This window comes from Carettochelys insculpta, chromosome 6, assembly GCF_033958435.1.
Source record: "Carettochelys insculpta isolate YL-2023 chromosome 6, ASM3395843v1, whole genome shotgun sequence".
NCBI classification, from domain to species: Eukaryota; Metazoa; Chordata; order Testudines; family Carettochelyidae; genus Carettochelys; species Carettochelys insculpta.
The window spans coordinates 88146057-88173775 of record NC_134142.1 but is presented as its reverse complement, the minus strand read 5'-3'; the positions used below and the strand labels follow the sequence as shown (position 1 = coordinate 88173775).

At 40.1% G+C, this 27719-nt stretch overlaps 1 protein-coding gene across 1 annotated transcript; it reads right to left on the bottom strand.

The window, feature by feature from the left end:
* Positions 1 to 583: 583 nt before the first annotated feature.
* Positions 584 to 25863, bottom strand: API5 (apoptosis inhibitor 5). Its single transcript, XM_074997512.1, has 14 exons — positions 24837 to 25863; positions 22098 to 22259; positions 20156 to 20249; positions 18369 to 18434; positions 17776 to 17927; positions 17001 to 17207; positions 15328 to 15432; positions 14294 to 14383; positions 13309 to 13490; positions 12927 to 13020; positions 10501 to 10557; positions 8484 to 8560; positions 7877 to 8013; positions 584 to 6446 (listed from the first exon to the last, which is right to left on the bottom strand). Exons 1-14 carry the CDS (start codon positions 24903 to 24905, stop codon positions 6367 to 6369), a joined length of 1572 nt encoding a protein of 523 aa, XP_074853613.1. The 5' UTR covers positions 24906 to 25863; the 3' UTR covers positions 584 to 6366.
* Between the last annotated feature and the right edge of the window lie 1856 nt (positions 25864 to 27719).

Genomic DNA, 27719 nt, shown 5'->3' with positions numbered 1-27719 from the left:
CTGCATCTTCACTTGCGTGCTCTTTTCAGGCCCCACAACCTCTTTCTATTCCTTCTCTTTCCACTCTAGTTTGTTCTGCCTGACTCTTACGTTCACTCCCACCTGTACCTTCTCCACCATATTAACAGCTTAAAATTCAATCACCTCCTAATAGAGTAAAACTAAAACTACAGTGCTAATGTTGAAGAACAGTAAAGCGTTGAAAAGCTAAGACTCTTGCTTCCTTGCACCCAGCCCCAGCTACTAGGATTTCTGCTCAGGTGCTGTCTCTGAAGTCTGCATTGACAAGGCTTTGGATCATAGATCTGGTTTATCTGAATAAACTGCATCTCAAACCAGTTTCAAACACAGACAAGGCATATGACTTCAGATTTAGTTATCTAACCAGAAAACTTGGTTGTCCCAAGTTTTGGGGTTGTAGTTCCATTCTCTCAGGAACATTAAGATGGAAAGTAATTTTTGGAAAGGATTTTTTCTGGATCCTGATTATTCTGTTTGTACTCTTGGGTCAGGGTTTTTCATTTTTGTAATATGAGTCTTGTGTTTAGTTTTGTCTTTATTTTAAATATAAATGAATGCCACTTCTGCTTTTCAGAGATGGAGGTTGTATCATAATTTATTTAAAATACAAATAAGAATTTTTCTAATTCCTTAAATTATATGCATATACAAAAGAACTACACTGTATATCACGTAACACAGAACAGCTAACAAAACCACAAAAGAAATGAATATTTCAGTCATCCAACAGTACATACTCTTCACATTCCTCCATACAGAGGCACAGACTTCACTAATAGCAGAGTCACCATATACTACACAGAACGTTGATTCAGATTCCACTGGGGTATCAAAAGTTCAGAATCTCTCCAGATTCCAAGCAGACGAATTTAAAGTTGCAACATGTGGTCTGTATTGGTGTTGCTAGTCTCAAGTTTTTTGATGAGGTTTAACTACAGGGTAAGTTTGAAGGGTTGGGAACAAGATATTGTACTAGACGGAAGGCTCAAAACTTTAATTGGTTGCAGAAGTGATTTTGTTTCTTAAGACAGACTAACTCAAATGTTTAACACGGCTACCTCTCTGATACTTAACTCAAATGTAAAATTCTCTTGAAAATCTTCAGGAAATTAAGTTAATTTCCTGTAACACTAATAAATTAAATATCTGCTTTCAGTACTGAAGAGAATCTGAAATAAGAACTCATGACTAAAACATTAATAATTATTGGTAATGTCTTCCTGGCTGGGACTCCAGATGCATATTCAGAATAGTCCTAGTCTAATCCTTTGCTAGAGCTGCCTTCTGTTGTTGCTGAATACTCAATCTGAATGCATCCACAAACACATTCTGCCTTTCCCTTTCAAACTCACTGGCTATGTCTACATTAGAGTGATCCTTTGAAAGAAGTTCTTCAGGGATCTCTTCTGAAAAAAACTTCTTTCCACGCACAAAAAAGATTGGAAAAGTGCTCCACTCTTTTGATAGAAAACATCCACACAGCCCCCACTCTTTTGAAAGAACAGGCCCAGGATCAAAAAAATCCAGGGTCATGAGGACTGCTCTTCCAAAAAAAGGGCCTGCAGAGCATCTATGTATGCCTTCTTTTGAAAGAGAGCTTTAAAAAGGTGCTTTTCACGATCCAGGGGTAGAGGAGGGCTTCAGAAAGAAAAGCCACGTTCTTTTGATTTCAGATCTAAAGAGCACATTATGTGCGTAGATGCGGCGCAGGTTCTTTCAAAAAAGGGCTGGATTCTCCAAAAGAACTCGCTAGTGTAGATGCAGCCACTGAGAATAGCTTGATGGACAGTATTCCCAGTAAGCTGTGTGCTTGTGTGGCTGCTCAGGAGAGATCCAAATTCGACCCATCTAATTAGCAGGGCTTCCTCACCTAGGTGTACATTCACATATGCCTAATGCACATAAAATTAATTGCACACATGGCTAGAACAAAATTAGAGGGAATATTGCTGATGTAGAAGCATCTTCAGTAAGCTGTTTCACTGGTAGTGGCATCAGATTCTGGATTATGTTTTGCTACACATTGTGAAGTCTTGTTTTTGATTGTGTAAAATGAAGGTGCTACTGTGCTACAGGTCTGTACTTGAAGGTATGTGGAAAATATTGTAAAGCTCTTAAAATATGCACTTGCATTATTTTTGTGGATGTGATGGCATTTTCATGTCATTGTATAGGCAGTCATTTACTGAGCACCTTTTCCTGAGCAAAGTGATCTAGAGATTTAAAATGTACATTGCCATAATTATTGTATTAGACATGTTTTATTACGAGGCCACTGTGCATAGTCAAAGCACTGAAGCAGTATGAATGGTGATTGCAGCAGGCCTGGTGAAACTGGCATTTACTTATATAACCTGTAAGCTTTATTTTCCCTTTTAAAATTAAACCAAAATGTACCTTACAACTCAGTTTGAAAGGCTCTGTAAATTGCTATGCAACCCACTCTGGTCTGAATAGAAACATTAAAAATTGCTGGTCTTACTGGAAGGAAAATAAATTTTGCCTTTCAGCTACTTGAAAAACCCAAATCTCTTCTCTGTACCTCTCCATCACAGTGGTAGAAGAAAACACATTCAAGCATTCTCAGCCATGCTCAACAGTGCAGTTTCTGAAGTTATTGTGTGGCTTACTGTTAGCAGTACCCAGTATCATTGAATCTTCCTATGACTTGACTTCTGAATATTTCAGAAGTGCAGGAAACTAAGATTATTCCTAGCCTGAGGAGTTCTGAAACCTTTAATTTGGTGCTATAGGCAACTGGAAACCAGAGGAAAGAGCAAAGCACAGCAATAGTGTCGTTTCAATAGGTCTTTGTTGCTGGATCAGGCTGTTTTAGTCTGAATCACTTGGGGGTAATTTTCTTTTTAAGAAGGGAATGAAACCTCTGACATTGGTAGAGACTTACAGTAACCAGGCTTGGAGGCCACATGGCTGCTCACAGAGGGTAAATTCAAACCAACATATAGGATTAAAACATGCGTCCTGGGAATCTGGCAGGCAATTGAATAGGATTGTCAGTTAAGATAAGTCTCACAAATGCCCCTGCCTCTGTAAAATGAGGCCAAGTAGACTGAAGTAAACTCATTTCAGAGTCCATTTCAATAGCTTTGATCTGCTAATGAATCTAGTTATTGCCAATGGGCATTTGGGTCTACAATCTTATCCACAACTTTTCCCAAGCAAGATGTGTTCAACAGAATAAAGGTGAGTGTAAAGAGCTTGACCTAGGAATAAAAAAAACAAATGCATAGGTACATGAGGAATAACTACCTGGATGGCAGTACTGGTGAAAAGGGAACAGACTACAGTGGATCAAAAATTGAATGAAACAATGTAATACAGAGGCAAAAAAGGCTAATAATCTGGGGTGTATTAATGTGATTTTTATGCTTTGAGACAACATGCAACTGTCCCACAGTGCTTGACACTGGTAATTCCTCAGTTTGAGTACTGTTTACAGTGCTGAATGGCATATTTTAGGACAGATGTGGTCAAAGAGGGAGTCTATCAACAGGAAAATCTGACCAAAGAGGAAAGGTTAAAAAAAACCCTGAGACTCTTTTAATTTTGATAAAAGAGGACTGAGTAGAAATCACATAAGTCTTCAAACATGTTAAGGGCTATTATGAAGAGGATAGTGATCAATGGTGTTCCATGCTTGCTGAAGGTAGTAGTAGTATGTTTAATCTGGCATAAAGGAGATTGAAGTTATATATGATGAAAGCTTTCTAATTTTAAGGGTACTTAAACTTTGGAAAAGGCTTCCAAGGGAGATTGTAGAATCCCCACAATTGGAGGTTTTTTAAGAACAGGTTGGATGAACACCTGTCAGCAATATGCTGGGTTTACTTGGTGCTGTGGGATCCTAACTTCTCAAAGTCCCCACATTCTCTTCTAGTTCAACAATTCTATGAATTGTAGCTCAGATCATTACATTCAGCTGACCTAAACTCCTCATTGCCATTTCAATTTAGAGGTGTATTTTTCATTTCCTATCCAAAACTTTGCTTGTAATGTTAATTTAGATAAACAGCTGCAACAGTCTTAATGTTGGCTGCTTCTAATTTGTAGATTAATTTTAAAGCTGAACTAGGGAGATCTATAGGAATGAAAGCCATTAGAAAATAAGATACTGTAACATCCATTAGGGAGCCATCACAAAATGGTCTTCAACTATGAAACTGTTTGAAACTATGGTAACCATGAAACAGTAAGCCACGCAAAATTACAAAATGAATTTATTCCAAAAGCATAAGGGAACGTTTACAGTTGAACAAGGTAGTGAACAGGTGCCTTCAAAAGAATTCACTGTATCAGAAATTAAGAATGAAAGGGTGGGAATGTGGGGGAGAACTCAGCTATTTCTGAGGCAGCAAGGGCTTTGCTGAAGCAGCACACCATATCTTGACACTGCCACGAAGTTTTCATTCAAACTTCAGTGAGTAAAGAAGCTGCTTGCATCCAGTGATTAGAATACAGATGTGCTTACAAAAGGTTTTGAAATTAATTTAGAAATCCTCCAGTAGTACATATTACTGCTTTACATGTTGAATTTTCACCTGCAAATACATCATCAGTCCTGGTGCCTGTTTTCAAAATGACATTTTGATCTTGTCAATTTGTATTTGAAAGCTAAAATTGCTTAGTTTCCAAGTGACCATCTAAATTTAACAAGTGTCTTGTAATCAGAAAAAAAAATTCAACTCAAGTGCTTATGGAATGTCCAAAGTTTACCATCACTGTTACAAAGCTGCAGAGAAATCAAGTTTGTAGACTGCTTCTGTAACTTGATAGGTTTTCTTATTTTTTCTTTAAAAGTTGTAATTTTCTAGAAGATCTTGCATTACTTCCAGAAATGCAAATGTGCATTGCTCATATTGCAGTGATAAATATTAGAATGTACAGAATGTTAATAAAAAGACACCTGTGTCAGACTCACAAGCTACTTCTCACAAATACACATGAAACTAGTAGGAAAATGTTACATGTTTGGTTTGGGATACAGTCATCAAAATGGTAAAAATAAAAGTTTGGGAAATCTTAAGTCCTCTAAAGCCTCGATATTTTGTATAAACACATCTTATAACTATGTTAGAATTTCTTCCTTCCCCCCAACTTTCTCTTTTTAACTATCATGACATCTTTTACAATGTTCAGTCTTTGAATGATCTCAGTGGAAAAAAAAAAAGTTATACTAAAAATTTGTGGGTAGAGGAAGCAAACGAAATCTCTGTACCCATATCTGGTCTTAAGTAGTATTTACTAGATGTCCACGATTAAATAAAATCTTAAGTTACCATGAAGAACAAACTAGTACAGAGTCTTTAATTCTTCACCTAAATCAAACAACATAGCTATGTTTTCCCAGTGGTACCCAAAATAAAATTTTATTTCTTTTTTGTTAAAATGTAGTTGGTATTTTAAAAAAAAAATTCAAGTGCCAACCAACCCAGAAACCTTCAAAACATACGGGAAAGAGCCAGGCCACTGCTGCTGTCCAACTCTAATCTATGAAGCTTAATCATTGCATCTGACTTTTCCCATTCCTGAAGTATTTCTAGTTTTAGTTTCCCTCATTTTACTGAAATTTCACAGCATATGCATACATATTCATACTGAACATTAAAAACCCATTTGCAAAACCCCACTTCTGCATTTACAATGTAGGGAGAAGAGTAAGATGTACAAAAACACAAAAAAAAAAAAACACAAACACATTTCTCCACAACTTTAAGTTAAATGATTGCGTCATGCTACAAGCAAAAATTGGTGTCCATGTTGCAGACTTTAAAAATCCAGCTTTTGTCTGAAGATTCAACGATTCTGTTATAAAGAGTAAATAAATGCTAATTTAACAATGGTACTCTTCTCCACATATTGCAAGATACTGTTACAGATGAGGAAAGGATCACTGCAGCTGTCAATCTTAACTGACATGTACCTTTGTAGTCATCCCTTTCCTGTCCATTATTTAATATATAAACTCAATTACAACATAGTTTCAGTTGAGTAATAGCCGATTTTTAGGTTAATATACAAACTATAAAGATGTAATTTCAGATAAAACATCTATGCTGTTTTCCAATTCTGAATAAACCCTGAAGACACTTCTGAAGTAACTCAAAACTGCTGACTAATCATCCAAAAATACAGTTGTAGTTTCAGTATGGACAAGTTTGTAGTCTGTTAGAAAAGTAGATCATACATACAAAGGTATAAAGAACATTTAAGTCAGTCTTTAGCAGAAGGCAGTCTTTGAAGGGATACAATACTCCAGGCAATCTTTTGATTGGTACTTTTGCAGCTGTTTTACCCCATAATGGCTCTGGAGAGTGAATGGTCTGTTCAATAGATTCTTCCTCGACTGCGATTACCTCGTCCTCCCCAACCTCTTCCTCGGCCACCACGAAAACCACCTCTCTGCTCTGAAAATAAATGCGAACAGTTATCTCATACAGGTCTCTAGTATTTGAATAGCTGATTAAAAGTGAAATTGCAGTAGTGCCATACCTATTACAGCTGTTATTTCAGACCCAATTACCTTGGCTAAACCCATCAACTCAACAATACTTACAACCTTCGTCTCAAAAATCTTGTGTATCAGTTTTATTAAGAGTTTTTAACTATCCATCCATTATAGCATGGATCAAACATGTGTTTACGTTTGAGTAGTCTGCCTGACTTCAAACAGGACTAACGTCCTACTTAAAATTAGGAACATGCTTAAGTGATGTGAAGTATTGGTACCCTAATGTTTTCAGTTTGAGGTTCCAATGTCACTGGAAGAACTAGATGACAGGGTGAACTCCTCTTCATATACTGGAGTTAGTTTTTCCATTTAGTTCTATTAAGTTCAATCTAACTGAAAGAACTGAAGCATCATAAGGTTTCCCAGGCTTGTCAGTGGCCTATTTTGAGTCCGATCCCAATGGAAGCCTTTATACATCAGTATGTTTTAGTCCCCTGGTATTTTTTCCTTCCCTTGTTACAGTTAAGACTTTAAAATTACACTACACCTAACTGTACAAAGGCAAAGACAGAACTTTGGATATTTAAAACTAGACATAGTGGAGTGAGGAACACAAAGCTGATCATCCTCAAAGGACTCTACACCACCAGGGAAACACACAAGATGACTACAACATTTTCCTGCTATAATTTCTAAAAGGATACTAAAAGTTACAATGGCCGATAGCCCTAAATGCCTGCCTACTATGTCTACAATTGGTAATTAAAATAACAGAATTTTCATTAAGAATATTACTTTATACCATAATATAATAATAAGCAATCTCAGCTTTCAAACAGCTTAATCTCCCCATTCTAGATTTCTGCAAGAAAATAGTGGCTATAAAATTATGTTGCAAAATTGCTTAGTTAATGGACTCATCACTAGTTCAGTGATTTAAAAACATATAGCTACAATTACATGGAAAAATCATGAAACTAAATTCTGAACTGGCTTATCTGATACCCTTGCTAGAGAGTAACAGAGAGGAAGCCGTGCTAGTCTATACACTATCAAAACAAAAAGCAGTCAAGTAACACTTTAAAGACTAGCAAAATGGTTTATTAGGTGAGCTTTCGTGGGACAGACCCACTTCTTCAGACCATAGCCAGACCAGAACAGACTCAATATTTAAGGCACAGAGAACCAAAAACAGTAAGCAAGGAGGACAAATCAGAAAAAGATAATCAAGGTGAGCAAATCAGAGAGCTGAAGGGTGGGGGGGAAGGTCAAGAATTAGATTGAGCCAAGTATTTTGCTAGTCTTTAAAGTGCTGCTTGACTGCTTTTTGCCTTGCTAGAGAGGTGTAATTCACAGTGCAATGTTCTTCCAAACCATGCAACTCACCGTAAGAAAAGCTGCCCAGGTTGCTACTGTATTTACCACTAGGTGGGTTGTATATTTGCCTGGCATCCCTTTTTGGTCCTGCTGGAGCTTTCTTCGGTGGTGAACTTGAGGTTGTATCTTCACTAGCTCTTTTTTGACTACAAAGGCAAGAAAATATAAAGAGAAGTGTTTGAAATATTTTGCTCTAACTTCAGGTAATAAGTACAGATACAGTATGCTCAGTTCCATCAATTAGTATTTATGAGCCAGTAGAGCTGTTAATGAAGACACTCTCGGCCAGAGACAGTATTGTAAATTCTTCCTGACAGACTGATCCACCTTTTGATTAAATAATTCACCAATCATCCCAGGAAATCTTGACACCTTATTATACAACCCACCAATAACTGAAGCTGCTATATGGCAAACAAGACTAATAATATGACTTATACACAATGTCTGTGCTATTACCTTAATTCTGTCTAAATTTATGCATGCATATCTTTGTTTGCAAGCTCATTTGCTGAATACCACAAAATGATAAGTTAACGTAGATAGCAAAATAAAGATTTCACAATGTGTGTCTAAAATTGCATCATATTAAGCAAACTTTCCTGGTAATTCTCACCCTGCATCAGCCTTTTGTACAGGTTTCCAAGACAGCGTAACTGTGCTCTTGTAAGAAGGGGGAATGTGGAAAAGGTCCTAAAGAAACAAAATTGAGAATATTTGATTCCAAAATGAAGCCTACATCCATAACGCTCCATAATCTTATCTATGATTCTGCATCATACTTCCCTATTTTCCATAATCTCTTTCAAACAGGGTCTTTAAAACCAAAGATGACTTAAGTTTTAAGATCTGGAAACAACAATTATCTAAATGAACCAAATAAAAATTCAGCTACTTTGTTCCATGTATATTAATATGAAATTAGAATTTTATCTTAACAATGGAGGTGCCTAATGTTTTGATTATGCATGATACACTACCATCTGTGTCCAGTAGTCCTTTGAGTTATGCGAAGGTTGTTTTCCCATGCACCCTCACATAACTCTAATTTTGTGTAAGTTTGGGAGGTGGGGCCGGGGGGGGCGGGGATCTTTTTTCCCTGGCAGAACATGCGTTCTGCAGCTGGGGAAGCAGCAGGAGTACATGGAGCTCCTTTTGACAGTTAAGTCCTGGGGTTGTGGGGGACAGCTGGGGAGGGTGAAGTGTGATGGTGGGTTAGGGTTGCAGAGGGAGTGAGCGGGGGTAGAGTTGAGCTGGGGCTGCACGGCCCTGTAGGGCCGTGTCTACACGTGCCCCAAACTTCGAAATGGCCACGCAAATGGCCATTGCGAAGTTTACTAATGAAGCGCTGAAATGCATATTCAGCGCTTCATTAGCATGCGGGCGTCAGCGGCACTTCAAAATTGACGCGGCTTGCCGCCGCGCAGCTCGTCCAGACGGGGCTCCTTTTCGAAAGGACCCCACCTACTTCGAAGTCTCCATGGGAATAAGGGCCATTTGCGTGGCCATTTCGAAGTTTGGGGCATGTGTAGACGTAGCCTAGGAGGTTGAGCCAGAGCTGTGTGCAGGAGTGGGTGATCCGAAGCCATGTGTGGGGGTGAGCGTGAGTTTGGGCGGGGCCATGGGCATTGAGCCAGAGCTGTTCACGGGAGTGTGGGGTGGTGTTGGAGTTGTGTCCATGAGCTGGGCTGTGCTGGGTTTGAACTGGGGCTTGGGGGAGCGGGATTTTGAGTTGCACTTAAGTCATGATAATGCGAGTTAAGCACAACTCGAAATCACGCATTTTGAGGGCTTAATGTACTGTACATTACTACAGTGAATTATAATTTGGATCTTTTTGCCAACCCCACCACGGTGTTAAGAGGCAGCATAGAAATGAGCAAAAAAATTAGCTCACGAGAGTGTGACAGCATGAACTTTGAAGGGAAATTATGATAAAAAGAGTTTGGTTTAAAATAATTATGTTAAATCTTAAGTCAACATTTCAGGGATATATTTCTAATTACAGATACCAAAGAAGGGAACGTTATGGGGCAAGACATGCTTAATCCTTTGTTTGCTTTTATTTTTAAATAATACTGTAAATTCCCTCAAATCTGTTAAAATCAAACAGCAAGTAAATCCTAAAATGAATATTATTATTTCAGTACAATCGCTCCCTATTTCTGATCAAAATGATCCTGCAAAGGAGAACTGATCCATTATAGTGGTTATTTTAAGTAAATTCTCACTCTGTCTTGATAATAATGCCACAAACTTTATACAATGAGAAAACAGAATACTAAATGAAGTTGAGGCAGGCAGTCTCAGCTTCACTTAAATAAGTATTTTATTCATTTCCAGTGTTAATTGCTAACAGACAGCTCCAGAGAATTCACTTGCATGAAAGCAGGGGAGCACTGTGAACACTAACAAAATGCTAACAAAAACTTAAAAGGAAGAAGTTTAATATGGTGCCAATGCTGACTTTCATATACTACATGGTAGAGAGAACAATGCAATGTCTTGACAATAAAATTTAATCCGTATCTTGGAAGTTTCTCAATAGCTCTCTGTTCCTGAGCTTTCTTTTTCAAAGATCCTTCTATTACAAACCTGTTCCATACTTCAACCTAACAAAAGAGTTAGCTTACCTTTATTAAAACATTGATGTTATTAGTTATTTTCAAGGCAACCACTTTAATTTTGTTCTGCAAAAGAGAAAAACATAGCAACTTTACAGCTATTCTAGTAATCTGAGATTACATCAGATGCATACAGTGAAGACAGGTATACTGAAATTTTACTGCAAACTTCCTAGTAAATTTGTATGGCTTTGATGAGCGCTCTATAGCAAGTTTCTTTAAATGACTTAGCTGTTTAATTTTTAGTTCTCAATATTTTGCATTTCATGAAATTCACAGTTGGCTGTAGAATTCCAGAATCTCCTAATTCCTACCACCACTCTTTATCCAATACTTTATAGGTCTCATTCAAAGTAAAATTTATGGTGTGTATCTAGGCCAAACAATTTCAGGGTCCGGGGGACGGACCCCTATCATAATCTGAAAGTCAAAGCTAAGATGTGATTTTTTGCATCTAATTTCATTTGGTTGCGGCTTAGAAGTGTTTCCCTATCTCCAGAAGTGGCATCGGGATTGATGACACTTGCCCATCATCCAACCACTCTGTCATGTATCTATCTGCCACTCATTCAGGCTTGCAATATAAATCCAGTCAAGAGAGTATAACCAACGCAAATATATGAACTAAATAGGGTGACTATATATCCCTGTCCCTTATATGGGACAGGGAGATATGGGGAGGAAGTGGTAGCCCCTGGTGCTCCCCGAGCCCCAGAGAAGCAGCAGACACTGGCGATCCCCCAAAGCCCAGGGGAAGCGCAGCAGCTGGCCCTCCCCTGGCACTCCCTGAGCCCTGGGAAAGCAGCAGCTGCCCACACTCCCCCTGCTTCCCTGAGGCTCAGGGAACTGCGTGGATGCGTGTGTGTCCGGGGGGCTTGGGAGGGAGGTGAGCCCAACTATGGGACGAGTCTCTTATAAAAAGAGAGTCAAGATACCTTTTTGGCATCCCAAATACGGGACCGTCCCGCCCAATACAGGACGGATGGTCACCGTAAAACAAAGGGATGTTTAGCAGTAGCGGCTTAGCAAAAACCTTTTACAGACAACTCTCCACCATCTTGTTTCATTATGCCAAGAAGACTGGCCCTGATCAGGCATCACTATAGTATAACTAGATACTGATTTAGGAAGCTAGCATCACTGAATTGTTAAATGTGAAATAACATTGCTTCTGAATTCCATGATTGATGTTACAACAAATGAAAACCTTAGCTGCTCAGAGAACTGCAAGATTGTAACATTAAAAAGCCCAGGACAGTGAATGTCACAGTTTGGTATGAAGTGTTGGCACTGTAACTTTAAAAATAGACTTAAGGATAAAGCTCCTGAAAGTGAACGACAGCACTGGTTAGAGACAAGCAATAGTACAGCAAGGTACTATGCCAGCTTCCCACTGCAGCTCTGCTAAACCATTTCAAATCTTATCTGTTGCCATCACCTTTCTAGTGCTTGACCATGGTACAGCTCTGCTAACGAGCTGCTGTCCCAATCTACAGCACTCCCTACTAATCAGTGCATCCAAGTCCTGATTTTCAGCAACATCTGGCACTGCAGTCCTCTGCTCTCACACAGCTCTATCAGTTTCTATGAATGCTGACCTGCAGCGTAGCTAGTATTCCAAACTTGGCCACAGCCAATGGCACCTAATTTCATACCCTTGTAGTATTGAGAAATACTAGTAACACATTTGAGTTCAAACTCATTTGAACACGAGGGGTATGATTGGTGGGTATCATAGGCAAGGGAAGGTAATGCCTTCCCAAACGGCTTCACCTGTCACTGCCCATGCTCAACCAGAGGTCACCAAGCTCACTGCTCCAGCCTGCTTTTGTAGGTTGCAGAAGTTAGGGGCTGAGCGGCACCAACTGACAGCTCCCTGGAGCTGGCTGCAGCCACACCACCAGCTGGCTCCCCAGAGCTCTGTTACCACACTTTTGTGGGCTGAGGGCTAGTAGCCCCTTTTTTTTTTGGCACGGCGGGGCAGGAAGGGGGACAGCTGGGGTTAGGCCTCAGGCTTAAGGGATGTGACTGTGGGGAATGTTGTCTTGCCTCCCCAGGCCATGGGGTCACCCACCACCCATGACAAGCAGCGAATTTGGATCTATAGAGGTGAGAGAATGATGCATTCTCTCTTCTAGCACTTCCTAAATCTGGAAAACATTTGCTGTTTTCAGACCACAAACTTTATTTGAACTGCCAGAGCTTTCTGCTCTCTAATATACTTTCTATCAGCTGTACTGATATTTTTTGCCAGACATGCTGAGTCAACCCTCATTCATTTAGTGGGCTTAAGGCAGCATAGTAATTTCCCAGTATCATTCAATTAATCCAATTGCCTAAAATCATCTCAGCAATAATGGCTGACATTTATAACTGTTTGCCATAGTTATTTCCACAGAATTGACAGGAGGAGAACTGCTTTTGGAGAAACATACCTCTTCTGTTTTTAAGGCTTCACCTGTTTTTCCTTGAAGTGCCAGACGAAGCTGTCGTATATAAACCTGCAATCCTCGGGCAAAATACTGTAACCTAATAGTGGAAAAAAGAAAAAAAAGTTTTAAGATATCTATTTAATGAATCCCAACTAAGCTCAGGACAAAACGTCAAACATTCCTGTAAGACAAATAGCACAAGCAAAAGAGAACTGTAATATGACAGGTTTTTTTTTTTAAATAAATGTTGCAAACATTTTCAGCCAGCTCATTATTTCATATAATGATTTGATTTACGCTTCGCCCTCACCCAAACTGTTCAGCAGAGGAAAGACCAATAATATTCTACACTGATATTTCCAAGCTAAAGTTTCTCATGTATTACCTGATTTTGAAGTCTTTCAATTTCTCAGCATTGAGCTTGGATGTGAGGAAGTCTGGAAGCTTTCGCCCCAGCTGATGAAAGCTGTATAACAAACACTCCACATAACTGAACTGTAACTTGGGCTCTTCATTGCCAGCATTTTCACCATTCTCTGCTTCCTCTGGAGGGAGTGGCATGTACTCCTGACAAATACAAAGCAGAGCAGATTTGTGACACTTTCACTCACCTGTTCCCCTCACTCCACTCTTTGCATCTCACCCGCTTCCGCAGGAGACCAAGGCTATGAAAATTAAAAACTCAATACAGAAAATAAACAGCATTACCAAATCAGTTAGCTCAATATGTAAGCAGGTTAGCAGTCTAATCTATTTATCAGTTTCTCTTGAATGTATGATTGTACAAAGTATATGTTAATTTAGTGTTTGGAAACAGCCATTCCAGCAAACACTCTGCATTGTTAGATTGTCAAGGAGGACTAGCTAACGTTTTGCTACAGGCTCTGCTGCAACCTTGTATAGGCTACAACTAAACTAGTTTAACTTACACTACATAGGGCCTTAGTTAGTCTTACAATTTTAACAGTCTCCCTTTGTTTCACAAGCTCCATGCTACTACTGTTTGCTGGCATGTAGTTCAGAACAGTTACCAACGCTTTTATCAGCATCTCACCTACACCTGCGCTGACCCACAGCAAGCCACTGTGGTAGTCCTGCCACTACTGGTAGAGCTAATGGATTTACAGATCATACGAACACAAACTATGCTACTTTCTTCAACTTGAATCAAAAACAGTGTGTAGAGCAACCATCCAGTTCTGCAATAGTACACAGAGATTCAAAGTGGGCAAAGACCTTTGCACTCAATTGTCTTGCCTAGAAAAATAACCATGGGTAAATACCTTTACAACAAGTAATAAGCTACTGAAATTCACTCACTTTCAAGAGGGTGTTTTTTATTATTGTATCTCAGTAAAAGTTTGTCTTACCAGTAATTTATCAAAAAGCTTCTTCAAATTTGATTCTAGCTTTTCCATGTCACCACAAAATGAACTCATTTCAGCAAGCAGCTTCAATACCTACAAATGAGAACAGGGCTCTTGGTAAAAATAAGAGTTATAGTCACTTAGTTGCTGAATTTTAAATAAAAGTGGACTGCAACATTTGCAGGGCTTCTTAAGCATAGCACAACATTCAATTCCTACAAACATCAGTTATGATTTTAGACAGCTGGTAAAATACAACTCACAACAGCTGAGGGACATCTCATCTTTAATGAGAGCTTTAAGTAGCAGAGGTTCGTGAAGAACTAATGAAAATTAACCTGTGAGAATAATATTTATACATGTATTTTAATAACTGTTATACAGTGCTATCAGACTAAGCTTGTATGAATCTCCTGTTCCACACTACAGACTGTAGACAGATGTTCACTCAAATCTCCTTCCTCAATGCATGTCAGTCCGTCCGAAAGCTACTTTTCCTCCATGATGTCCACAAGAAGTGACACAATAATGAATAAAAAAATATTCAAGTTATTCCCTCATGGCTGGTCAGTGCATCTTGTCCCTCTGGGACTGTTTTTTCAGCTTGCAAGTTCTTTCAGGCAGAAATTTTTTGTTTGTTTTTGTTTTGCACAGCACAAGCACATGGCTGACAAAATGGAAATTCTAAGCAGATAATCTGGAAGACAATGTGAAGGAACATGAACAGCGTGGAGAATTCACTGCGGTCACTATATGACTAATGACCACAGCTGTATCTCTTAATTAGGGTAAGGCTTTCACTTTCCATATTAACTTTTAGGCATGAGAAGGAAGGGTCTACTCAACACTGCTCCATCAGCTTGCAGAGTCCTGTGGTTTTTTCTCATATTAACTGGAACAGTCACAGGACAGTGAACTAGCACACACTGCTTGTAATTTTACAATTCCAGGGTGTTATGCAGAGAAACATTCCCTTCTGAAATAAGCACTATAGTGTGCATGTTTGAGGTTTATCATCTTTTACTAGCTTAGCTTACCTCTAACTGGATATCAAGGCCCTCCACTGGAGTAGTTAGGGAACTGAGATTTGGCAACACATGCTCACAGAAGTAAGTCACAAACCTTGTAGAATGAACATTTTTCTGTAAAGTTCAGAAAGAAACTAAGGTTACAGCAAGAATTTGATTCAGAGTCCTCCCTTTCCCTGCCTAATAGACACTCACCGATTTGCTACCCTTAGCCAATTTCCACCATCAAAACCCATTAGCCCTTCCAGCTAAGAGTGCTACCTAGGCTATAAGGGATTTAAGTGTATGCAATTTTCTTATCTATAACAGTTTACTTTCCTCGGGTGGGGGTGGGGAACACTGACACCAAAACAGGCTTTAAATTGCTGTAATATGCCTTGCAATTAATTGGAGTTAATTTACGTTTAAATTTAAATCCATGTGTCTGTTGAACTGTGTGCTCTCATCTCTGAAATACTGCTGACCTTCACTGAGGAGGGAGGAAGAGGGCGAGCTGAAGATTCATACCCATCTCTTTGTCTTGACTGGACATTCTGCTAGTTCAGTCCAATAGATATGAAGGAGGACATCACGTATGAAAGCAGGGACTGTTACAAGACCCCAAAGTCTGAGCCAATAAAAGACATGCAACACAGGATTTTTTCTGCAAGACCTAAATCCCTCTTTTGTTGTCAGAGTGCCAGAGTTGTAAAAAAAGAAGTTACTAACTATTCCTGAAGTTAGGCTGAGGCCTCTTTTCAGTGACTTTCTTTTAGCACAAGTGTTAATCTGTGTCTGATATAGGAGATGGTGCTTTCACATGGCAAGAAGTCATGACCTTAAACACTGGCTTTATCTAATAATGACTTTCCCTTGCAAGACTGGAAAACATGACAAAACTTTTTCAACACAGGATATATCAGAAGACACCATAAAACACCACAATCTCCTTTAACAGATTGTCCAAGTTCTGTAACGTGGAGGAGCATCAAGAACAATCGAATCAGTACACAGATTAGAATTCTGGTGCATTTTTCATTTTACTTGCTGGTGAATTATGGTTCAGAGATTAAATAATTAAAGACCATAAAAGAAGCCTATGACACATCCACATATGCAGTCCCAGTGCCTTAACCACATACTTCATACGCCCTCTCTCATACCCCTTTTATAATGTTGTGACGTGATGTTTTCCTGAAAGAGAAGTTTATAAAAAATAGACAAAGGACACAGAGTTGCCTATCTGAAAGGGATGCAAAGAGGAGAAAGAATGGCATAAAAAGCCTACCGTAGCCATGAGAAAATTATCTTAAATTAAAAGGTTAGAATTTGCTGAGCATAGAGTTTATTAGCAATCAAGAGCCTAGAGTCAGGTTGGTAAAATTATCTTCCATACCCAATAAACACTAAAATAAATCCTACATATGCTGAGGAACAGATGTGGAAGAATAACATTCATGTCAAATCTTCAATTTCAGATAAAGCTGGAACTTTGGGAAGAAATAAAGCTTCTTAGCATTTAAATCTGAATGGAAATTCTCCAAACAGATCAGTCCAAAATACATGAAAGACTTAGGAAAGAGAAGTTGCTGCCCCTATGTCACAGCTGTGCAATCACTCTCACATTATTGTCATGAAACTGAAGATATTACAGTCAGCAACTTTAATATAGTACTAACTATACGAAGGAAAGAAATGCATACTGAAAAAAGTGGCACAGCCTGACGAGTGCACTGCAAAAGTCTGTCCACACAGTCTGGATCGGATGGATTGAAGGTTTGCTCCAGGTCAGCTTGTTCAGCCACCAGTTCCACCAGCTGCTGTCTCCCACTCACTGTCTGTAAACTTTTTAAGCCAGATAATATCTTCATGAAAAGGACAAATTCCTCACCAGTCACATCTTCAAGCACCTTAAAATAAAAGCAGAAAACAGAATGCCACTGAGGCAAATTGCAATAATAATCTCCTAGTAAATAGTACTGTTATTCAATTGCTCCGTTTTAGCGTTCTGAATTTTACAAAAAGTAGCTAAGGTAGAGGAGAAAAAGTAGTGTTTCATATGACTCTGGGTTAAAGTAACTGAAGGATCACACAGACAAATGCTAACAAATTGCTCAACAAATAATTTTTAAATATCAGGTCTCCTTAGATTTCAACCAAAAATGAATGACAAACTGAAAGCGCTTTAATGCTATCATTTACTTCTTATTTGTTTGGTCAGTTTTCTTGATTTTTGCATTTCTCTGAGGCAAGACGATGAAAACAGATTATAAACAAAAGTGAAAAATTAGTTTCATTCACATTCATCCATAAAATGCTGCAACATCTGGGTTGCAAATATAACGGAGTAGTCACAGACTCATGTATACTGTGCCACAGTTTTGCATGGCCTTCTAAACAATTAAATACTGGAAACATTTTTACTGTAAAAAAGCTGATTTAAGAAAACCCAGATTTGGAGTGAAATGCAACACTTGCCTTCTTTGATTCTGTTAATATGAGCTCTTCTACTTCTTTTGTTAACACTTCCTCAGGCAGAGTCTTGAGTTTTGTAGAAAGGAACTTGATGGCTCGTTCTCTCACAATATCCTCTCCCTGAAGAATCTGACTGAACAAGCCTCCGAGTGTCCCTGAAATGTCAGCACTATTCAACTAATCCAAACCATTCAACAATTTTATAATTATGATATTCAGTGAAAAGAAAACTATTTTCCAAATTGAAAAAATCCCAAAAGTTATTTTAAAATAGCTAGTTTTAGAAAAAACACGTTCAACACAGCATAGAAAAACACAGAGGGCCAGGACTATGCCTTCCTGTATGTCTGCATAATACATAGAACATTTTAACTGCCACAGTTTTAAGTTTTAGACTTTAGATGATCCATATTGGGAGAAGTCGAACATTTCAAGATCTGGGATGCAGAATGGCAAGTAATAATACCTGCTTAAAATTTTACAGGGACCTGCAGCAGTTACAAGTGCCACTCCTGATCTCACTCTGTGAAACTTACTAATGACTGGAAAGCATTTAATACAATAAAAACATTTTATGTCAAGACTCTGTTGTTTACCTTTAGCATCCATCTTAAATATACTTAGCAGTGCATTGTTTACCAAGTTGAATTCAGCAGAATCATCTGGAAAAGAGAAAATTCAAAGTCATGCATCTTTCTGAAATGCTGACGGCAAGAATGAGACATCAAAAGAAGTGCTCCAGCATAACAGAAGTCTTTACTCCTGATATCTGGTTAAAAAAAAATCAAGTCACTGCAGAGTTCAAATGTTTAACAAATATTTGTCAAGAAAACAGGACACTGTCATTCTGATACTGAATATGAAAAATAGATATGAAAAAATTAATTTCACCAATAGCAAGTTTTAAAAGCAAAGTTATAAACTTTCACAAGCTATTAAATCTAAATATATTGGTAAGCTGAAGAGATGGTTAAACCCATAGTGACCAAAGTTGTACCAACCAATATGTTAAAAATAAATATTTTTTACACATTTTCTTTAGAACAACTTTGAAATTCTCCAGTGCTTTCCAAAAAGGATGAAAATTCTTTTCACCTTATTTTGAATGAAATAGGGCTTCTGCTGGAAAGATGCAAGTCCCTTCTGAAAGGCAGTTACCCATTTACAGACTAGGAGAGACTAACATAAAGCATTTATAAAATAATTCCCTATATATAATTGGAGCTCTACAAAGCCACTAGGATTTTCTTTTTTTGAATATAAATTAATACATATTGTATGCTGAATTAAGTTACGTTTAAATTTACTGTGCACTGAAAATGTTGTGAAAGTTTAAATTATACCAAAGAATCCATTTGTCCTTCAGAGTCTTTACGAAATGTGGTCACTAGACCATAAGGATACTAGATTCGTGACAGATCCAGGGCACGAGTATATGAAAAGTTCATTAGCAATTATGTTAAAGGCAAGGATAATCCTGACCAGGGGGTTATCAACACCCAGCATAGGTGCCAAGAGTGGTACTCGAGCTGCTTTTCATCGGCATGTGAGGTGGAAGCTCAGCCCCACTCCTCTTCCCTCAGGCACCTGGGAGCTTGCTCAAAGCTATGCTGCCTCTGGATTAACAAAAGGACAGCTAATGCTACTAACCACGACCTAAACCAAAGATGTCCGAGACAAATTCACCAGAACGCCACAGCTGTCCTCCTCTGAGACTGAAGCTACACTGGCTGAAGCTGCCACACAAGCTGCCTTGGGCTAAACCAGGGGCTAGAGCATGGAGTAGCTGACCCCACCACACGCGTCTCCCCACCATGGGGTAGGGCACATGCGTGGAGCGGCCAGAAGAGTGCCCCATGTGTGCGGCTCTCCTGAGCCACACTCACCATATCCCGTTGCCCCATTTGCCATATGTGGCCAATGGGAAGTGTACTGGACACCGGGGACCTAAAGGGTAAAGCTCTCCATCTCAATTTATTTATTAATGAGGCTGTTTTAAGTAGAACTCTTCGTGACTTTAAAAAGTATCACTGCAACTTGGACTGTACATAAAGGTAAAATTTTGGCACTCCACCTCAGAAAGCCTGCTGACCCCTGATCCAGACCATGAAAAGCTGGACAGAAATACTGAGCTAACTAATGTTGGATTAAATTAAGATAATCAGTCACTTTTCAGCTGAAGTGAAGGCTACCACATTTGCAGGCAGGACATAAAGAAAACGGTTGCACATAGCTATATAACTAATGTGGAAACTCAATTCTTCTGTTGATTCAATTGAAACTCTCTTCAAACAAGCCATCCACAAAAATACATGTAACTGAAGCACATGACAGAAGGAAATAGACTCCCACCACCAAAAAAAAAATCATCAGCACATGTTACCTGACTGAAGAAGCTGGGTCAGTATGTCTGCCACCCGAGGAAGATTATCTCCTGTAGCAAACTGAGGCAGCTCCTTGATTGCTTGGCGTCGGATCTACCAAAATAAAACGTTACCATCTGAACAAGTGAGTCAAAATCTTAGCATATAATTATAGGAAAATCCAGACTGCACTGATTCTAAACAAGGTCCAGAAGAAACACTGCTAAATGAGAAAAACAACCATGCATTTTCTATTTAAGCCAACAAACAGTAAGATGATTTTTAATACTGCATAAGGGGTTTATTAGTTATCACAAAACACTTGGGGTTATGTCTACACTACAAGCATTTGTCGACAGAAGTTACCATTACTGCACTAGAAGTTACTGTCAACAGGCTAATCGCGACAGAACCTCTGTCAACAGATTGCATCTACATACAACTTGCTCTGTCAACAGAGAACTGCCAGACTGCTCTGCCTTCTGGTGCCAGAAAGTGGAATGGCAGCTCTGCAAAGAGGGCTGCCCAGCAACTGGGAGCCCTCTCTGTCGGCAGACATGTCTACACTGCACTCCTGTCAACAGCATTCTGTCAAGAGATTGTTATGCCTCAAATTTTTGAGGGACAACACTGTCAAGGCAAATGCAGAGTTCTGTTGAGAATTTGTCAACAGAATGCTTTAAGTGTGTGGATGCTTCCTGAATTAGGTTGACAGAAGGCCCCTTCTGTCAGCAAAATTCTGTAGTGTAGACCCAGCCTTGGCTGTCCTAGAAGTATCATTTAGCATGTGAATGTTACCTTCTATTTCCAATAGCATCCCTGAAATAAATGCTGAACTCAAATGTTCTAAATTATACATGTTGATGTGAACTGCATAACTCAGGTAAGGTGTCCCATATGCCTAAATCTGCTTTGCCATTAGTTCCATACTGAAAAATCTTTGCCCCAGCAATTAGACATAGTGACGTCTCAAACTTCAATAGTTTCAAAAAGTCTTATGAACAGACATTTGTAGATTAAAATATCACTATGATTTCATCTTGAGCCCAGTAATGTCAGACAAATGCCATCTTAACAGATTGCTTAACACACAAAAATATCACTAACTTATCTCATTAACCAAATTTGTATTAAAATAATACAACGTTGATCCTTTATTTAATCAAATTCAAACACATATAGGAAGGTATTACTGGCTGAAACAGAAAGGACAGGTTTCTTGCTGTTGGGTGCAAGTTAGAGCTAGGAATACTGAGGTTTCTTCCTTGAACAGCTGAGACTTCCCTGTATGACCTTGCGCAAATCACCTAAGATGGCTTTCCACAGATGGTTAACCTATAGCACTCCTATGTAAGCAAACTCAAATTCTGGGTTATTAAGACTCACGGAAAATCACATCTGATTTTTTTTTGTGCCTCATATTTTCAAAGTGTAAATATAAAATGGGAGCAATATTTCCCTATCTTCCAGAGAAGCTGCAAGGCTAAATACATGTAAAGTACAAGTAAAGTAAAATGTTAGAGATATGAAAATTATTTTTAGTTCAGTTTCTGGCTAGAGAATTTTTCTCCTGTAATTCAAAAAAAGGTTCAATCACAAGGGATAGCGAAGCAAAATCTCCAAGTAAGATTTTTTTAGTGATTGAAGATGAGCACAATGTGTTTGTTGGATATTATAAACGTTATCATGAGCTAACTGACATGTATCTGTAGGAGTAGAGTCAGATTATTTCACCCAAATTGAACAGAACTGTTTTGAATGAAGTATGAGGAAGGTGCTAACATAATATTAATTTAATTATAATTTTATGACACACACATAATGTACTTGGAAACATATGGACACAGAAGTCAATTTTTTCTACAAGAAAATACCTGTATAAAATGGGAGAGGAATAAAAGGAAACAAAAACAACATTCAGTATAGCAGCTTGCTATAAAAATATCCAGCACGTATCCTTACAGAAACATCTTCATCCTCACAGAGGTCCAGTTGGGCATTGATAGCTGAATCAGCTAGCTCAGGAAAATGCTTGAAGAACTTCGGAATAAATTGTGCTGCTAGTCTCTTCTCCTTGGCACCTCCCTTAACGCCGTCCAGTATCACCTGATAAGCATCTTTATGCTAAAAGACAGGACAGTATTTAAAGCAGAGCATAACTGGGATTTCCCTAGGACCAAGAAATGTCTTTTTATTTTCACTAGTACTTTAATTTCATCATTAAGAGCGCACCCTATTTTCCCATTTCTCCCTTTTTGTAAAGTACACAAAAAGTTACTTGAGTACAGTAGATACCCAAGATACGTGCACTCAAGCTGCGTGAATCTTGGGTTACCGCAACTCTGAGTGGCGGGGAGCTAGCTGGCTGGCTTCTGGCTGCCTGCCACTCAGGGGAGCTGGGAAACTGAGCAGCACTGATGCGTTGGTCAGTTTCCCTGCTCCTGTCACTGGTGGCAACCAAAAGCTTGATTCTCACTGTCCCTGACAGGAGCAGTTTTCCTCCTGTCAGGGGCAGTGAGAGTCAGGCTGCCGGCCCCCAGTCACTGACTGTTGGTTGCTGCCATTGATTGGGAGCTGGAAAACTGATCAGCATAGCAGCACTGATCAGTTTCCTCTCTCCTGAGAGCAGCAAGGAGCCAGGCTCCCAGCTTTGCACTGCTCACTGGAGACAGGAAACTGACCAGTGCTGCTGCACTGGTCAGTTTCCTGGCTCACACAATTAATGCAAAATTTGACTTACAGAGGGTTGTGTAGGAACGCAATATCCGCATAAGCTGAGGGTCTACTGTAAAAGTGTAGCTGCCCTTTTTTTTTTTTTTGTTTGTTTTTTTGAGAATGTGGGGAATGTACTTAAGTACAAGTCACAAGCAGCCCTCTGGAAAACTACTTGAGAAAAAGTACACACATACCAAATTTACATTGTACTCAAATATCCAGAATTGGAAGTAGTTGCACATTTACTCAAGTAACTTTGAGTACTTTTTCCATACTTGCAAAAAGTTCACATCCACTGATGATAAATAAACTGTACCATAACTTGCTTTGTGACATCACTGGGCTGACCACTAATCTTATCAACAAGATTTTCCAAAAAATGAAGGTTGAGTTTAAAGAAAATAATTACTGTCCAAAGCATCTCTAAGTTAGGACATGGCTTTATGGCATACTCTTGTCCTTTCAAGTGGAGCAGAATATGCAATATGCCAAATTTACACTGACTTCACTAAGAGCAGACACAATCCTTAATGGTCAATGGGAACAGTAAATCACTCTCTGTTCTGCTGAATAATGTTAAATATTTATTTATAACATCTAAGAGCCAAATGCTGCAATCAGGTCCATGGAAGCAGACCCTTAAATACAAGCAGGGTTGCAATGAAGTTGATGAAATGCCACAGGGGGTCAATGGCAGACCTACTATCTAAACAGAGAAAGGAATTATTATTTACAAAAGCTACAAGAACTTTAATAATTAGTTACCATCTTGGATGAAGACTGACATTTGATCTTTTGGCTGGCCTTGCCAAATCATGTTTTCTATTAATCTATCTTGACAGAAAATTCTACTCAGAAGCTCTCCCCATTCCCTCCCTCTACATGATAAAGACGACTGTTGTCCAGAACTTAGGGACAGAGAGATTGCACGCTAAGTTGTACACTCATGAATAATCATATTGCTCTTAAAATTCTTACCATCTATTATTTAAACAAACTATTGTACACAATATCTATGCTTGGTAGTAAATTTCCTCTTTGCTCAGTAATCTCTCACTAATTATACAACAATTGCCATTTACTTATTTCTTTGGCTATTTTCATTTTTACTTCTACATCTGCTTAGCTGTTCAGTGCCCAGTTTAGTGCAAGCTCTTTTGCACATACTTAACTTTTGCAGAACTGAAACCTTAAAGTGCCAGCAGACATTTCAGCTAATTACTGCAACTGGAACAAAAACCTGAATACTTTATTATAAAGAAAAGGAACTGCATTCTATCTGTAACATCCTCCCTCCTCACTATTGCAGAAAGGATGCTTTGCCCAACAAAGGCGTTTTGTGGATTTAATTAATAAATTTAGAGAACATAGTACGAGGCATGTTGTTTTTATGCGTATGGCTACCACAAGTTTCTCTGGGCCAAACACAAGCAAAGACAGGTCTGTTTACTGAGAATGACTTAACAACTCAAACACTGTAGGACTCTGCAAATCAAAGCGAGACCTGGGGCTGACAAGCAGGAGGAAGCTTCAAAGAGCTGGTACTTCGGAGACGATGGTTACCCACAACTCCCAGGGACACCGACGGGCAACAGTGAGTGTTGCGCGCATCGGCAACTCGGACCGTTAACGTCTCGGGGCACCGCAGGCTACAAAACCCTTCCAACGCCTGTGATGCTATCAACGAGGCGTGTCCCGAATGCCAGGGCACGGACTCTCCGTCCAACTGCATGAGGCCGGGCAACAACAACAGCCCGCGGCCGGGTAGAGGAAAGGGGAGGCCCGGGCCGCTTTCAAGCCTAACGCCGCTGATGGGAGACTCTTTTAATCAACTACTTTTCCACATAGCCCGCTGACCCGCCAAGCTGCGCAGCCCCACCAACCACCCCTCAGCCCGGGCGAGGCCTGCGCAGCTCCCCCGGCTGGGGCCCGCCGCACTCGAGCCCGAGGCTTTTCGGGGCCCTGCAGGCCGCGGCCGGGACCCACCTGCCCCGCGGTCTCGGTGGCGTCAGCCAGGATCCCATAGTTGCGGTAAAGCTCCTCCACGGTGGGCATCGTGCAGCGGGGGCGGGAGTAGGAACCGGAGCTGGAACCGAGGCCGCTGCGACTGCTTCTGCTACGGCTCAGACGATGACGACGACAACGGCGGCGGCTACTACTGCCACGGACGCTGCGCCTGCGGCTACTGCTACCAGCAAGCGAGCGCAGCACCCCGGCGCCAGCGACCCCTGCAGGCGCGGGGGACTTACTGCGGCTGGTCTGGGGCGCGCGGAGGCGCCCAGGGTACGATCCCAGGCTGGGCCCGAGCCAGCAGAAAGGTGCAGACGTAGTATGTGGATGGTCGTTGGGGCTCGTGCTTTGGCATCAACACGGAGCTCTGCCCAGGGCACGGCTTGTAATGAAAGCAAGGCCTGGGGCTCAAGCAACTGGTTCCCTTTGCTAGGGGCTGTGGCAAGCAGGGTTACAAACTGCTGTGCCTACAGGTGCAGGGCATAGGCGGTGCCTCAGGGAGTCTATGTGGTGGCCCAGACAGGTAGAGCTCTACAGAGTTACAGGTAGCTGGGCATAGCCATCTGAACGGATCTGTTTGCAGATGCAGATACTAACTTTGTATCTGCACAAAGCTCTACAGACCACTCTGAGTCTCCATCCCTCCCGTTCGCGCTTCTTTTGCTGAAGACCAGTGATCCGCCGCACCATGTCTCTTCCCTCCTCCGCAGACCTGGGCTGGCAGGGAACTTTCAGTCTGGGAGTGCCAGGTGCACAGATAGTATGGCCCTCTGGGCCCAGATCACTGGGCCTGAGGTGTTGCCCCCTGCACCTGACCCCAGAGCCTTGGAACACTAGGTGGGCAATGCGACACGGGCAAGAGGAGTTGAATCATAGAATACTAGAACTGGAAGGGACCTCAAGGGGTCATCACGTTCAGTCTCCTGCCCTCATAGCAGGACCAAGCACCAGATATCATCCCTGAAAACAAAGTGAGCAGACCTGTAGCACCTTCATTTTATTTCTTAGGTAATGAGCTTTTGTGGGAAAGACCCACTTCAGTTTCTGGAGCAGAATTCTGAAGAAGTGGGCCTTTCCCACAAAAGCTCATTACTTAATAAATAAAATTAAGGTGCTACAGGACTGTTTGCTTTGTTTTGTGAAGATGCAGACTAACTCGACTACCCTTCTGAGACTATATTATCCCTGTTGGATGTTTATCTAATCTGTTCTTAAATATCTCCAGTGATGGAGATTGTACAACCACCTAGGCAATTGCCTCCAGTACTTAACCACCCTGCTGCAATTTAAGCCCATTGCTTCTTGTCCTGTTTTCAGAGGCTAAGGAGAATAGTTTTTCTCCCTCCTCCTTTTAACACCCTTTTAGGTACTTGAAAGCTACTATCATGTTCTCTCACAGCCTTCTCTTTTCCAAACTAAACAAACTTAATCTTTTTTAATCTTCTCTCATAGGTTATATTTTGAGACCTTTAATCACTGTAGTTCCTTTTCTTTAGACCCTTTCCAATTTCTTCACATCTTTCCTAAAATGTGGGGCCCAAAACTGGATGTAGTAGTCCAGTTGAGATGTAATCAGTGCAGAGTAGAGTGGAAGAATTACATCTCATGTCTTGCTCCCAAATTTAATGGAAAAAAAGAAATGACAAAACAAAACACAAGAACAGAAAGGGAAGAGGAAGAAAAAGTACAAAAATTAAATATTAAAGAAAAAACAAGAATGAAAGAAAACAGACATTTAAAAAGTCAGCAGAAAATTCGCCAAGATGATCATTAAAAGGAAAATAAAGTCAAAGAACTGGGAAAAGAAACAGAGGAAAAAAACCAAAGGAGATAAACCATGTTGATTTTTAAATTATTTAGTAGAAAATAAAACAATTTAAAAGACAATGAAGTGTTTCATGAATATCACATAAAACCAAGCAGCATTTTAAATGCTTATGCAGGCTCCATCTCTGAAATCCAGGACTTTCTGGTACAGCAACTTCTGTGGCTGGAAGTGCAGCTAGGCCAGCGTGGGAGCACGAGCACCTGGTGGCCAGGCCTCACTGGCAAGGCAGAATGACCATACACTCCATCCTGGAACGCTATCGTACAACAGCGGGGTGGCCTGAAGCCAGGCCAGGAGAAACAAATCAGAAAGTTGACAAGTAGTTGGAGAGTCCCCAAAGAGAACATCCTGACAAGTACATAGTAAGTCCCCAAAGAGAACAGTTGGGGCAAGTAGCTGGAAGCCCCCCAAAGAGAACATCTTGGTTGTGCAATATCAGAGGGTCCCGGGGAGAGGTTCGGAAAATGACCAAGGACAGAGGAAATCTTGTAACATGTTCTGACAGGCCAGGAGGATAGAAAGCCCAAATTAGGTAACAAACGCTTTAATTGGCCAGGTAGTGAACCCCCAATTAAGAAACAGTATAAAAGGTGATTTAGCAGGGACAAGGGTGTTGGCTCCTGGACACTAGGTGGAGGCTAGCAACTTCCAGTCCAGACAGCAGACCCCAGCCTGATCACCCAGACGTCACCACCACGAAAGGTCCCAACCAAGCCTTATCTCTGACTTGAAGGGCCGCTGTAACGTAGTTGTTGGTAAGATGTGGGAACATTGGATGTTATTGGTAAGTCACATGTAATGATATATAGCTATATGTAACCTAGTGTTTAGCCTATGCCAAATAAATAAATATATTTCAGACAAGTGTTAAGTAGTTGTAGTTACGCATAAATGAATCAGTCATTATCGGTAAATACCACTAGCTGGGGCTGTATAGAGAATTATTGGGACTTAGAACAGCCACAAGGCATTGTGATGTTCACAATCGTAGTCTTATTGTTCGTGGTACTCATAATACTATGGAAACCCAG